The 14,127-nt window shown below is 36.9% G+C and overlaps 1 protein-coding gene across 2 annotated transcripts in view; it reads left to right on the top strand.

Moving 5' to 3' along the window:
• The window catches only part of CD99 (CD99 molecule (Xg blood group)), a 30,714-nt gene extending 27,125 nt beyond the window's left edge, over window positions 1-3,589 (top strand). For both annotated transcript variants that reach the window (XM_062601446.1, XM_062601441.1), the window contains exon 11: window positions 363-3,589. In XM_062601446.1, the coding sequence (XP_062457430.1) occupies window positions 363-388 (26 nt within the window). In that variant the 3' untranslated portion in view covers window positions 389-3,589. The remainder of the gene's footprint in view (window positions 1-362) is intronic.
• Window positions 3,590-14,127: the final 10,538 nt, after the last annotated feature.

Below are 14,127 nucleotides of genomic sequence, written 5' to 3'. Positions count from 1 at the left end.
TAAATAACCCAGGCTAGGATATTCTTTCAGTAACACACTATTTCCATCAGATATGCAGAGTGTACCCCACTTACTTTTTTTCTTTTGCAAAACTCAAAGGCATCTTTGAAACTGCATGTTGGATTGCACAAACTGGAAGTGTAGATAGCTAGATGGATCTAGTAGGATGTAGTTATTTGAGTGAAAATCTAGGATGTAATGTCCCTTGTTATACAAGATACAAACAGAATCAAGCCTCTACATACCTGAATTTGTCCCACAGTTCCAAATACTGGTCGTCTTTTTAAATATGCTGTTTTAAGTGAGTTCTTACAATATATATTAACATATTATACTAATCTTGAGGTCTTTTCACTTTTTAGTACAGCGCACGCTTCTGGAGAACTAAATCAAGGAAAACATGGTGAAGAACAGACCATTAAAACTGGATTGAGAGCCTGCTTTCTACCTGAAAAAAAAAGAAAGAAAATAAAACCATAAAGTATAATGTAAACAGCAGAGTCTGAAGATGAATGAGAAAATAGTCCTTGCTTGAGGCATCTTTGGGAGTGTGCCTGAGTACTTCTGTATGGTTAGTCCTGTGAAGCAGTGTTGCACACTGATATTTGGCCTTAATGACAGGAGTGTAGAAATATGTTGTGCCTTTACATTTTTTCCTTTATTCTTTTTGACAAATGGGTGTGTCTCAAGTGCATTCAGTATGTTTAACTTTCCCTCACCTCTCCAAAAACAATAAACAATTAATGTTTTGTTATGCCATTACTTTTAGGCAGTGCAAGCCTTTTTTAATATCCTGTACAAAATGAATGTACCAAGAAGACTTTCTTACATCTTCACTTAAAGTGAAGAACATTAAAAAAAAAAAAAAAAAAAGAAAGAAAAAAAGAAAAAGAAAAGAAAGAAAGAAAGAAAAGAACTTGGTATATATTGTGGACACCTGACAGCAAAAATACTACCTAGGAAAGAACATACATGTGTTGGATAATAAGGTTCACTGTGTTTGGATACGATAATGCATCTTAATGTGGATGCTGTTTATATGATTTGTTTAGCTGCCTGGGTCAGCCACTAGGGAAAAGATACATGTTCTTCAGCATCTAAGAAACAAAAATTTAGATTTTTTTTTTTCCTTCATTGCATCTGTCTGGTACAGATTCAAAACATCCAAACTAGTACATACAGATCCTTCAGCCTTTATGGCTCTTCTTTCTGCTTAGCAAGTACTGAGCTATTTAGATGTAAAAAAGCCTGATTTACAAATGAAAAATATTTGAATTTTGTACATCATGTGAGATTGATACTTGGCAATTGTCTGAACGGTTTTGAATGAAGTACTGGGAAGTGGAGATTAGCATCTTCAGGCTTACCTTACCAGAAATTTAGCAGCACTAAGAAAGCAGAAACAGTACTACAACTTGGAAGATCATAATACCAAGACTGACGACAACCCAACCTAACTCTACAAGCATCCACTGGACAGCATAAATAACAAACGTGATGAGTACTTTTGGACTTGTAAAGGATTGCCGTCAGGAAGAAAGAGGCTATGGCTGCATCCTCGACTGAAATCACTTAGGAGCTTTGCTATACCTCTTGAAAGCCACAAAAAAGTTTCCAGTATCTGCAGAAACATGGAAAACTGCTCACCTGTAACAGTCAAAGGACTGAGTCTGGAATAATAACTAGTGGTGTGTGAAAGCAATAGCCTGACCAGTTCTGTTGGCTTTCATTCTAACTGTTTCCAATTTTCATGCAGTTTTACAGTATGTATCTTAGTAATGTGCTTTAGCCACTTTGCAAAGTTATAGAGAAAGATGACATTGCATGGAACATCCAGGAAATCATTATCACTTTGGATTTTAAACCTTTAAATATCTACATTCAAATATAAATGTATGTCAAGGGTAATTCAAGAATTTGTTACATGTGTTTCTTGGCTTACCGCAAATCTTTACACCAGTTTTAGTCTTTTGTTATGGAATTAATTTGTAAACCTATTTTTCCCCATTTTATTTTTAGCATAAAAAATGCTAAAACCTTTAAGTATATTCAAGGGTGGAGAAGTGATTTATATGTAAAACGTTTGATATATGTAAATACCAACAAAGGAAATGTACTGTTTACCTGTATGAATGAACAGCTATCTCATATCAATGCCAAATGCAGAGAAAACAGAAATAGGGCAGTGTTTGTCAGGGACAGAAGTAGGGATGGGGGGGAGCTTCAACTAGCTTTTAGCTAACCAGACTCTTGAATCCTTCTTCAGCTTTTGCAAGCCAAAAAAACTATTCACTAAACCCTCCTACCAAAATTGTGATTTTTAAAAAATAAATTAAAAAAAAAGAAAAAATAAAATGTTTAAGTATTTTGCTTTTTAGTGGCTCTAGAAATAAAAAAGTTGGGGGCTGTACCAGAGAAGTTGTCTTCAATGGGAGATTCTTGCTCTTCCATCAGCAAAACAGATTTATTTTTTACGAAGTCTCAATCAAATGAGAAGGAAGTTGGCCAGTAGCCACAAAGCCACAAGTGCTTTCACAGAGTGTTTACAATATGAAGTGCCTCGGAGGACATCTTCTATGTGAATGACAAAAACAACCAAAACACTTAGATTTTGTAACACAAAATAAAATGGAAAATACATGCAGAAATAGTGCTTGGTCTAGACATACAAAAATGGCAAAGAGAAGGGTGTTTGTGTTCCCCATCCAGATATTGGTGCCTTTAGGAGCAGACACCCTTGCAGTGATTCTTGTGTCCTTTACACCCTTTGACGTGAGAGGACCAAGCCCAAATGAGATGGCAGTGCAGTGGTTGCCAACTGGCTAAATAGTAACAAACTTGCTGAATTTTTCAGTATAAACGGACATAGATTGCTGTGTGAAATTTAGGCACAGCTACCTTCTCCTCCACAAAGCAGCCAAACCTAAAGATGATGCTTGGAGGGAAGGTATATCATAAGGCTGATATGAGCAGCCCTCTCCTCTTACTTTGTCCTTTTATGGCTTTGGAGGCTGGAATTGTCCCAGAAGGACAGAAGATTGGCTGCTGCCTCCTAGAGAGGAACAAGTAAAGAGGAGAGCTGAAAGGCTTTAAATCTCAGGCTAGTCTCTTGTTACGAGAAAGAAACCGCTGTTTTGTGGGCTTCTGTTAGCCATCTGTGGCTAACACCTAGGAGTTCACTATTTTTTCAGGTACTAGAGTGTTAACCGGAATATATCACTAAATGCCACACCACTCTACCATTTGAAACTTCGATCTCTTGTCTTCCTAGCCAGATTGCTATTGCATTGCCTAGCTAAATATCCTCATTCATTAGTTCTCACATTTACTGCGTCAAAGAACATCAGTCAACAATTCGTTCTCACCCCACTGAACTATATTCGTGGTCATCTTCCACAGATCAGCTGCTGCCCGTCATGGCCTTGTGTGTTCTCTGTGAATCACAGAGAATTTGGGAATTAGTCCTGGTTTTGAGATGGGTTTCAATTAGAAAGTGCAGTGGAATGAAAAAAATACTGCTCTTTCCAGGCCCAAACTATAAGTTTCACTCCTGTGAAGTACCTTCACCATTAAAATAAATGAGTTTAAATAGATGGCGACACTCAAATCTGTCTGGTTGCTTTGGTATGCCTTCTTGAGCTGTGGTTTTTCTTTAGCTTGCTCCTCTGAGGAGGTGCAGGAGCTGTCTCACTCCTGGTGGTGTTCAAGCAACCTAAGCAGGAGAAAAAAAGTAAAGCAGGATCTTCTTGTTCTAAAATATTCTGTTACTGCATTGTCTTACCAGGGAGCTGAGGTTGCAGTTTAGTTCATCCCAATAATCAGTAAAAGGACTACCTTAAAAATGTTTTGAGGGTTTTCAAGTGGGACGTGCACTTCAAATACTTATGCAAACATATCCAAAGGAATTTCTCAAGCTGAAGAGATGAAAACAGGGCAGTTCTTAAACATAAAATATAGCAACATTTTTATTGTAGCTCCTATTCATGCTCATTTCAAAATCTGTACCAAATTTTGAATGTTAAGGAAATCACTTTTTAACTCACTAAACTTTCAGTTTACATAGAGTTGAATTGCAGTTATGTATTTCAGTATTTTTCTGACATTCCTTTATGTCACTATTTACACTGCTTAAACTGTACTGTTCCTGGGTGAAAGGAACCCTCTTCTCCCCCCCCCCACCATGTGTTTTTTTCATAAATTACAGAGATTTTTTTTCTCTTTTCTATTATGCTGGTATAAAGGACATGCTTGAAAAAAGTGAAGAGATAATTAAGGATAGGAAAAAGACTATAACATTTGAATGGAGTAAAACAGTTTATTCAAACCCCTACGTTTGGAGAACTTAAAGAACCACAAGAATTAAATACTAAAATGCATGTTCCTCCATCTGTTTGCAAAAATATTGAAGTTTTAACTACAACAAATAGCTTGCATGTAACAATTGTATTCTTCTATTGTGAAGAAATTGTATCACTGAATCACTTATGTGTTTGGCTTACAGTTAGATTAATGTCTCAAGTTACCAATGTTTCAAGATTTTAGTTAAAATATTTATATTTTTATGACAAAATATTAACACTGTAAGATGTCAGTGGCTTTCCCAAGTAGTTCTAGTTTATAATTTTGTTCTTTCTTCCCTGAAAGACTCACAGAGCAGGTCACCTGTGCCAAAGAGAGCAATGTCTAACCTCTGGCCACAGGAAGGATGGTGCTACAACCATTGTTAGGCTGTGGCTGTCCTCTTGTTTTTCTTTAACTTGTCTCATTTAAAAGATGAGGTAAAAGTATATGGTGTAGAGAATAGACAGACATACTGGCTCCATCTCTCCACTCATTTGCTATTTCTTAAATATATGTTCTTTTTTTTCTTGAAAGAACAAGTACAAAAATAAGACAAGTCATGAGCCATGTCAAGTGAATGTAGGTGAAGCTTTGTCTTCCTTTTAAGTAGGAAAAGATGAGTAAATGATTTCTCAAATTGACAGAAACAACTTTATAGTTTGTTATAAGGCCCTGTATTTGTGTTTACTGTTCAATATACTTGATATTTTTGGTTAGTGATTGCATGTCTATTTGACAGAGAGAGCTGATGCTAAGAAGCTCCTGGAAGGCACTGGAGCATAACTTGGTTAAGTATTTGGGACATCCTGACTCCCACATTGGGCGTGCTCATCCAGCTCACCCCTCCTATGCCATCTTTGTATTTATTGCTTTTGTCAAACTAGACAGAAGAAATAGACAGAGGGTATTATCGTCTTCAAACTTAATGTAATAATCTTCAATCCTAAATAAATCATCCCTAAGAACTACTATCAGTAACCTGCTGAGATAAGGCATTTAGGTAAGACTTCACTCATGAGAACAACTATTTTGAAATAAAGCTAGTGAATGTCTGTGAAGTCTGTGGTTGACAAAGTCATCTCTCAAGCCTAAATGTCCTTAACTTTTCTGAGGTGTAGCAATTGACTTTGACAAGCAGAATAATAACACATAAATTCAACTTTATGGTTTCTATTACAGCTTAAAAATGGTGAAGCCATGTGATACATAAAGCCAGTACAGCATAAACCTATTCCTGTTTTATTGATTGAAATTTATGGGGAAAAAATATGCTGATCAGCTTCAACACCAAGCTTCTTGGAAGATCCAGAACTGTCATTTTTTATCAGTCCAGCTTAGCTTGGATCATCTGTTTTCTTGTAATTAACAAAGAAGTATGAATTTCATGCAAACTCTGTATCACCTGTTGTAGGCAATTCAACAGGAATGCACCTGGGGCCCACCTTTGCTCCAGATCAGATTGGATCACCCAGCAACATTGGCTGCGTATGGGTCTGCTATTAATGGTAACAACGTCCTGAGTGTATTTGCTGCCCTAGACAAAATAGTGATGGCAAAATTGTCTGCAGCTTAACCCAAATGAGAGGGAAGTAGTGGACCAGGGTTCTTGTTGGAGCAGGGCACCAGTGTGACAGTGACAATCCAGTTCAACACACAAATGTTGACATATATGTTTCCTAGAAAGAGATGTTGACAAAACTGTATTTAAATCAGATCAGTGATGTTGATGTATGCATCTATGATGTCACTTTCCAAAGCTTTTTATTCTTCTGCTCAGACTGTGCTATGGCATGATCTGAGATCTTTTTTTCATTTAGGAAGTGTGTGGATATCTGTATTTAAAAATTTGTTTGGATTAATGGAAAAAAATATATGGACAAAATTTACTTTATGAATAAGGGCATCTACCAGGGAGCTTAGCATTCTTCAGTTTAGGAGTCTGACATCACATTTTGAGTTTAGCATCCTAGATTTTTTTGTTATCCCTCTGTAGATAATCCCTGAGTCTCTGCAAAGCAGATTCTTGTCCTTCACTTGCCTAATTCCACTGCTTTAGTTACTGATTAGGACTTTGTCAGGATTTCCTCTATCACCAGTTCAAAAAGTGAGTAGGGAGACAGCTCTTTGCAGACAGAAGATATATGAGAGATTTTTCAAGTACACTTCAGAGGAGGCCTGAAGTTATTTTAGCTCCTACAGCACCACACCCTACTTAGTAGGTGAGCATGCAAAACAGGTTGGCTTTCCCTCAGGGAAGGAGGTGAATTAAGAGAGCGCTGGCTCCCTTCTTCTTATTGGGTGCTGGTGCTGGTTCCTCTACCCTCCACATTAGCTGCCTGGTTGATAAATAGGTTTCTTAGAGGGCAGGTGGTGTCTACGTTGTTAGTCGTGGTGTGGCTGTAGAGTGGTTGTCTGCTTTTGTTATTCCTCCTATAAGAAATAGGAGGAGGTTTTTAAGGACTTCTCTCAGTTCTGATTCTCAGTGCTTGACTGTGATGGTGAGTGAACTCTTCAGAAAGAGGCACTGATTAAAAGGTCTCCCTTGAACCTTGGCACTGCGCTTGCAGCATCTGTTGTTGTCATCGCTTGGAAAAAACAACTGGTGAAGTCAGAGCACTGCATAGAAGACCATGGGGAGATTAAGAAATATCCTCCTTTTGTGCTTTGGTTTTCTTCTGGTTCATGTAAGGGGTAAGTGAGATTTACATTGTTTTAAGATTTATTTCTAGGCTCTGATTATTAAAAATGAAAAAAAAAAAAATCAACAAAAGCCCAAACACCTCAAATATATGTTTATTTAGAAATATTTACTGTTTTTTGTTGTTGCTACAGTTGCATAGGAGTACCACTGTAGATTTTATTTCTCAAAAGATACATGTCTTTTGGATGATCACTCATAATGTCCAAAAGGGAAACTGAAGAATTAATTTGATAGAGGAACAGAATTAAGTTACAGCTGGCATATTAAGTAGAAATTGTTTATTTTCATTTCTCATTTTCTCTTGCTCCCCTAAAATCATTTACAAGCTTGGACTTGAGTATAAACATTTTTTATGGATGGTTTAAAATGAGAGCTTCCAGGGGAATTTCTGATTTCCCAAAAGATCCTTAGTGAAATACTTACTTCATGCTTTAAGAGCTTTTCTTGCTCATTCGTATTTTGAGATGTGTTAGTTATGTTGTAAAAACAATTGCTCATGCAGTTAAAAGACACTCATGTTTTAATACTGGAGCTAATTTATTAACCTGAACGGCTATATTCCTGAATATGTAAAACCCATATATAGGCATACACTTTTTTTTTTTTTTTTTTTTTTTTTTTGTATTTAGGATTAATGCAGAATTGAATGCATTTTGTACATACTTTTTGAAGAAAGAAGAGCAGTTGGGGAACCTCTGATCTAAATTTCAGAGTAATTTTCTTTTTAGCAAAACATTCTGTAAAACTTTTATTGATATCAAAGCAGATAGGACAGGCCTCATCTGAATGTGCTGTATTGTAGACTTGTAACTTTTTGCTATTTGTATATGGTGATTATTGCAAATAATTTTAGAATTGTGAATTACTGTAGGAAGAAATCAGTCATTAACAACTAGTTCTAAAATAGCTGCTGTGGCTTTTCCTCTTCTGTCCTCCCTTTACTTTAAATGGAATCCTCAGGAGATCTTGCAGTGATGAGTAGTGAAAAAAAACTTGCCCTTAATTCTTACCATAATTTCATATTTAAAAATGAAGAATTATTTGGAGGTCTTTTAGCCAGAAACATGGTGTAGAAACAACAGAGCACTAGAACGGTGACAGTAGATACCGCATTGTTTTGAACAGCAATGATTCACATTATTGGCATGCAGACTTTCTTGTTTTGGAGAAGTCTCTTATGCTGAATATTTCTATCCAAATTATACAAGCATGTGCAAGCCAATTTCCATATGCTCTATCACTTTAATTACAAGGCTAGTCAACTTAACCATTCTTACTCTACACATGTGCGAACTTAGAGCCAGTCCAAGCCTCGTTTAGGGGAACAAGTCATTTCTGAATGCTACTGCGGTATTTCAGCACAGTCTTAAGACTGCAGAAACTATTTCATCTGTTTCAGAAAAGCAAAATGAATTATTTTTAGTCTAAGGCAACAACCACTGAATTTTAGCATCAAAATATTTACCGTGTTATTTTACCATGTTACTGTGTTACCATGTAGGAGACATTCATAAGAACCACCTCTAACTCCTATACAAGAGATGATATGGGAAAGGCTTAGGGCTGCTGGTAAAAGACTGGTCTAAGTCCTTATGGTGGGAATGTCTATGACATAGTTCACCTTTTTATATGCAGCCTTAATTCTAATCTAAGTTGTAACCATCTGTGATAACTCTTAGAAATGTCTGTATCACCACAGCTAGGCCAGATTGTATCAGTTCCCTTACAATCTTGAGTTTCCTTTTTATCAGGGTTTCTTCACTTAATTGTCTAGACTAACTTGATGGGCCCTTCTGAACAGAAGGGTGACATGACCAGGTACCACATGGCACAAGAAAAGTGAGGCCTGAGTTCAGAAGTAAGCATGTAGTTCAGAAACTTACACACTTATTGCAATCTTCTATACTTTTATTTATGATCTTGCAGGTTTTGTTATTTCCAGGCTTAGGCAGGTTACATGAATTATCTCATAATCTGAGCTGCAGCAACTGATTGCCTGAGTGACTCTTAGCCCAAATCAAATGGAAGGTAAAACAACTTCATGAAAGATCTCCAACTGAAGTCCATCCTAATGCCAAAAGTCAATTTACTGCAGCTCACCTGATCTGTAGTAATTCAGCTTTAGCTATGTCTATACTTCCTACTCTGAGTGTGCTGTGATGAGCAGGTGTGTGAGGTCCTACTCCCCAGTAATCAAGATCATACAGCTGTCTGAAACATGTTGAAGGTCACATTTAGACCACATACATCACTGTTTTCACTGTGTATGTGTGTGTGTGTGTGTGTGTGTGTGTGTAGTGGGGAAGTAGTGCAAACTGAGGTCTCCTGTATAGAGCTGGCAAGCAACTGTGACTCTGACCCAGACCTGGCTGCCCAGAATTGCTCCCTAAATTCCCAACATAGACACAAACTATGTATCCATGTTCTTGAAGGCCAACTGATAGATCACATATTTAGTCAGTAACAAAGACAGTGCAACTATTGATGATATTACATTAAATTTACTCCATCCCGTAGTACATGCTATTCAGCTAAAGCATTTGTTGTTAGCCAGGAAACCACAGACCACTGTCATCTAAGGCTTCCAAAGATTTTGACTCAAAGTAATTGTATTTTCGGATAATTATCTGGGAACTTTATGGGGAGAAAATTACAGATCTGTTTGTATTGAGAAAGTATGTGATTTAGTTTTATGAAAGATGTAGTTTTCACTGGGGTTAAAAGATAGAAAGGGAGAGAGGAAAAAAAAAAAAATCCTATTTTTATTCCATTAAGCTGCAATCCTCCCTGTCATTCTGTGCAAGGTCCCTGTGTACGTGCTGAAACACTCGTGGTATCAGCTAGGCTATACCTTACAGTGAGTCCTCTTGTTGCTGGAACCCAAAACTGTCTCACTCCCAATACTTGCTATCATCTGTAGGCATGTGACTACTGTCATCCAAAGGTGTGATTGCAATTTGATAGACATGCCTGAACTTGTTGAAACACTAACAGCAGAGCTGTTGCAACATCAGAGCTCGGGAGGAGCTAGTGTGTTTACTCAGTTTCTCTGCCTCACTTTTCAGACTTCACTTACTGTTTTGTAAGTCTTGAAAGCAGTAGCCAAACTACCCGTTTTCCGTTTGCATCTTTCCCTGATTTACATCAGAGATTGTTAATCCCTTTCCATCTCACTGAGAATAATAGATAAATAAATGTCATAGCTATTTTAAGATTAAAAATTAATAAAAAGAGGCCTCCTGTGGCAATTTGCCCTGTGGTTTGTAAGAGAGCAATTCAGATTGTTTTGATCACCTTGTTTTACTATGACAGTAAAACTGTGCCTACTTCTATGCAGGAGGTCTGAACTCTCTGACTATTAAGGGATAATATCTGATTGTATTTATAGTGGGCCAGTCTTGGATTCCCATGTAATATCTTTTTCTCAGGAAGCCAAATAAAATGCCCCAATTGAAGAAAGATATTGAATGGGTTATGGAAGTGTAACACCCCAACTTCACGGTATAAGCTTTGTCTGTCATCACTGCTTTCTTGAAGTCTTGAGCAATTTACTCAAGAAGTCAAATCACAGTAACATTTTCAGAAGGTAACCATGTTCCAGAATAAATGAAAACAAAGTCCAGAGTAGGCAGTAATATTAGCAGACTGTATAAGGGGTAATTCCTCCTTACGTGCCATGTCTTATGACATCTATGGTGGAGGAACTAGGAATAGATCATTCTGCAAGCCAGGAATCTTAATTTCTGTTCCTTCTGAAGACAGTGCTGTCAGATTCTCTTCCAATTCTCCTGCTTTTGAAGTAAGTATGGAGATGAACTAGTCATCCATCACCATTTGCCCAGGTTGTTCACTGAAGCTTCTCTGTGCATTCCAGTGGTATGTGCAGAGGCTTCTGATTTTTCTGCTCTTTAAAGGAACGCTAATCACTTTTCTTACTTATTCCAGATGACAGGCTGCTCATAAACCTCAACAGAGACTGTTGCTCAGCAGACCTGCTTGCTGGCATCCAGCAACTCTTTCTAGCATTATTTTCATAGAAAGAATATTTTAAATGGTATGAAATAGAGAAGAGGATGCGGGCCTTGCCTCTTGCCATCTTGCATCTTGAACAAAGAAAGCATACAAAACACCCTGATTAGCCACTCAGACTTAGCAGTCTGGAACTAGTATTGGAACCAATACAAGTTGTTATGCAGATGGAGCGTTGGGACTTCAGGAGGCACAAGATGAGTTATACAATGGAATCTGAGATACAAATTTAACTTGATGTTAATTACAGAGCAACATTACTGAGGCTTATTACTGAGGCTACCCATCCTGCCTTCTGAAGAACTAAAGATAATGCTTGTACTTTACCATTGTATTTGGGGTAAACATTAAAAGACTCCCTGTGAGCAACAAAAATAAAGCCTGGCATCTCCCTGACTTCACTGCCTTATCTTCAGCCCCCTCTCATGTCTCTAAAGTACTAGCTCGGGAAAGTGTGGAGTAGTAAATAAGCTAGTATTTGTGCAGTAACTGGCCATTCAGTGAGCCAAACACAATGGGGTTTTTTTGTGCTACACTATCATCTTTCAGTAGGAACACTAGCATAGGTTTCTTTTTTTGGGTCTATCTATTTGTACAGCTTTCATGTAACATGACTGTAATTAATACCTGATACCATAGTACTCAAATGGCTGAAATGGGCTGGCAGCTTTCAGATTAATATGTGGGCAGATACTTGTGATGCCTGATGCTTCCATACTGCTCCATTTCCTTGTGACACAAAAGTGAAAATCTTAGCTTCAGTCTTCCACTTAACAGACAGTTAAGTGGAACAGATGCACACACATATGGTACTACTTAATTAAAGAACACAATTCCTTTGCACTGTCTGTAATTTTACAGGATGGACCAGCTTTTTCAGCACTCACTTTGAAGCAAAATGTGGAAAATTATATACATTTTATATTAGGCATGCAAGGCATATCACACCATGAAGAACATTAGCTACCTTTGAACAGCTGTTATTTGTCCACAATAAAGCAAACACCATAAAAATAGAAGATATTTTCTTTAATATTTAATGAGAACATGCTGCACAGACCTAAAGCAATAATACCGCTCTTCTTTCATTAACACATCTTATTTGCAGATAATTTTTTTTTAAGTGTTTTAGTATGGGTACGTGAGAGATACTTTTTCATTTTTCCTGAATTAAAAACATAAACAGAAGTAGCTTGACAAAAGGACAAATCCAATAGTCAAGTCCATGCATTGTGGTCTATGGACTGGAACTTAGATTTAATTATAGATTTGAAAGCACGCTCATTTTCCGTCACTACACCAAGGGGTTGTAATGCTGGTCATTGTTTACGGAACAGAAGGGGCACAATGGGAAAAAAGAGCTGAAGTAACCTCAACAGGAAGTGTGGATCATGACAGCATTACATCAAAGAAATAGTGCCCACTCATTGAGATTTTGTCCAAAATGTCCACTTTGGTGGTCACCCATAACTTTTCTTGTAAGAGTAATTTCCTTTAAACAAATGTAATCCCTTCCTGAATAAAGTTGAGCCAGTAAACAAATATGTTCTGAATCGTATACTTGGGAGAGTATATACTATACCCTCAATCTAGGGAAATATGTATCATGACTGTGTAATATACAGAAGTGAACTGTACAAAGAATAACTTATCTTACTGCTTCAGCTAAAAAGAAAACAAGAGAAATTCCATGAGTGATTTGAGTAACATATTGTTCCTTTTTAGAAATCTGTTATTCTCATTTGTGAGTCACTAATTTCTTCTTCTGTCTCTGCCAGTTTTATAATCTCTTAAGCTCATTGTATTCACAGGAGTAAAACAATTCTTACCTAATTATGCCCCCATCTCTAAGTTATTTGATTTCCAACTTATTTATAGCACAGGCACTCTCATCTTAGTCATTCAACTACTATGAATACACTCAAAGCCCATTAATTTAATCTTGTCAATGGCAAAAGAACAGAACTTATCTAATACACACATACACATTTATATATCATATATATATATTGTTGTCCAGACAAGTATATCAACACGTATACTTGTGTGCACATGCATACATACAAACACACATTTTCTTACGTATCTTAGCTTCATTTTTTAATACTATACTATGCATATTAAATGCCTGAGTTGCTCATTTAATATGCCCTATAACCTGACTCTCATTTGGTAATGTTTATGTTGTCTCATTTAAATTGGGTCATTCTAATGGCCACAACCTTTGTCCATATGGATCCAGTGCAGGGATGGGCCTACTTCGTGAGATTAAAAAATTGCAAAGAAATTCCTTTGTAGTCTTTTGTCAGGAAAATTCTATCTACAGTCATAATGATAGATATAGTAAGTGACAAAAAAATCTGCTCGTCATAAATAGACTGAACATATCCAAGGTAAATGTAGAAGTTAGCTTTCGGACAAATATCCTTATATTTTTTGTAAGAGCAACTGTGACTGTCATCTGCCTATGAAAAAAAAAAATCCTTCTTTTAAAACGTAATCAGTTAAATGGAAATTCAATGCAAGCCCTAGGAGCCACTGTTGAAATTTATAAACTATTGAAAAAGGAGTTAGAACAGTCCTAAACTTAGTGTTTCACTGAGTGGTAGCGTGGAAATTAGAGTGAGATTCATCAGCTCTTGGTTTAATGTAAGTATTTTAGTCTATTGGGCAAAATGTTTACTTTAAAAAGACTGCTAGTATTGTCTAAGCCTCTTGAGCTATAGCACTCACATCTCCATGATACAGAGCCAATTAATAAACAGATTGATTAATTGTAGTAGTTAACACAAGAAGGCTCTTGTGTTACCAGTTTGCTGATGGCTAATGGAGGCAGTTCCTGAGTATCAGCAGTCAGGCTTCTGTGAAGCTTTTTCTAACAGGCAACATCCATATGCAGAGTCTAGTCTTGTTCCTTACAAGTCCTCACAAAAGCAGTGGGACCTGACCCTTATGTTGTATAGTTAAAGGGTGGTGGATTCTCTTAATATTTAGGTGACAAATTCAACCATATGCAAAAGGTGTTGCTATATGTACTTGATTAACTGGATATTTAG

The sequence above is a fragment of the Rhea pennata genome, chromosome 1, assembly GCF_028389875.1.
Source record: "Rhea pennata isolate bPtePen1 chromosome 1, bPtePen1.pri, whole genome shotgun sequence".
Classification (NCBI taxonomy): Eukaryota; Metazoa; Chordata; class Aves; order Rheiformes; family Rheidae; genus Rhea; species Rhea pennata.
The sequence above is the reverse complement of the archived record's forward strand: the minus strand, read 5'-3'. Positions and strand labels throughout refer to the sequence as shown.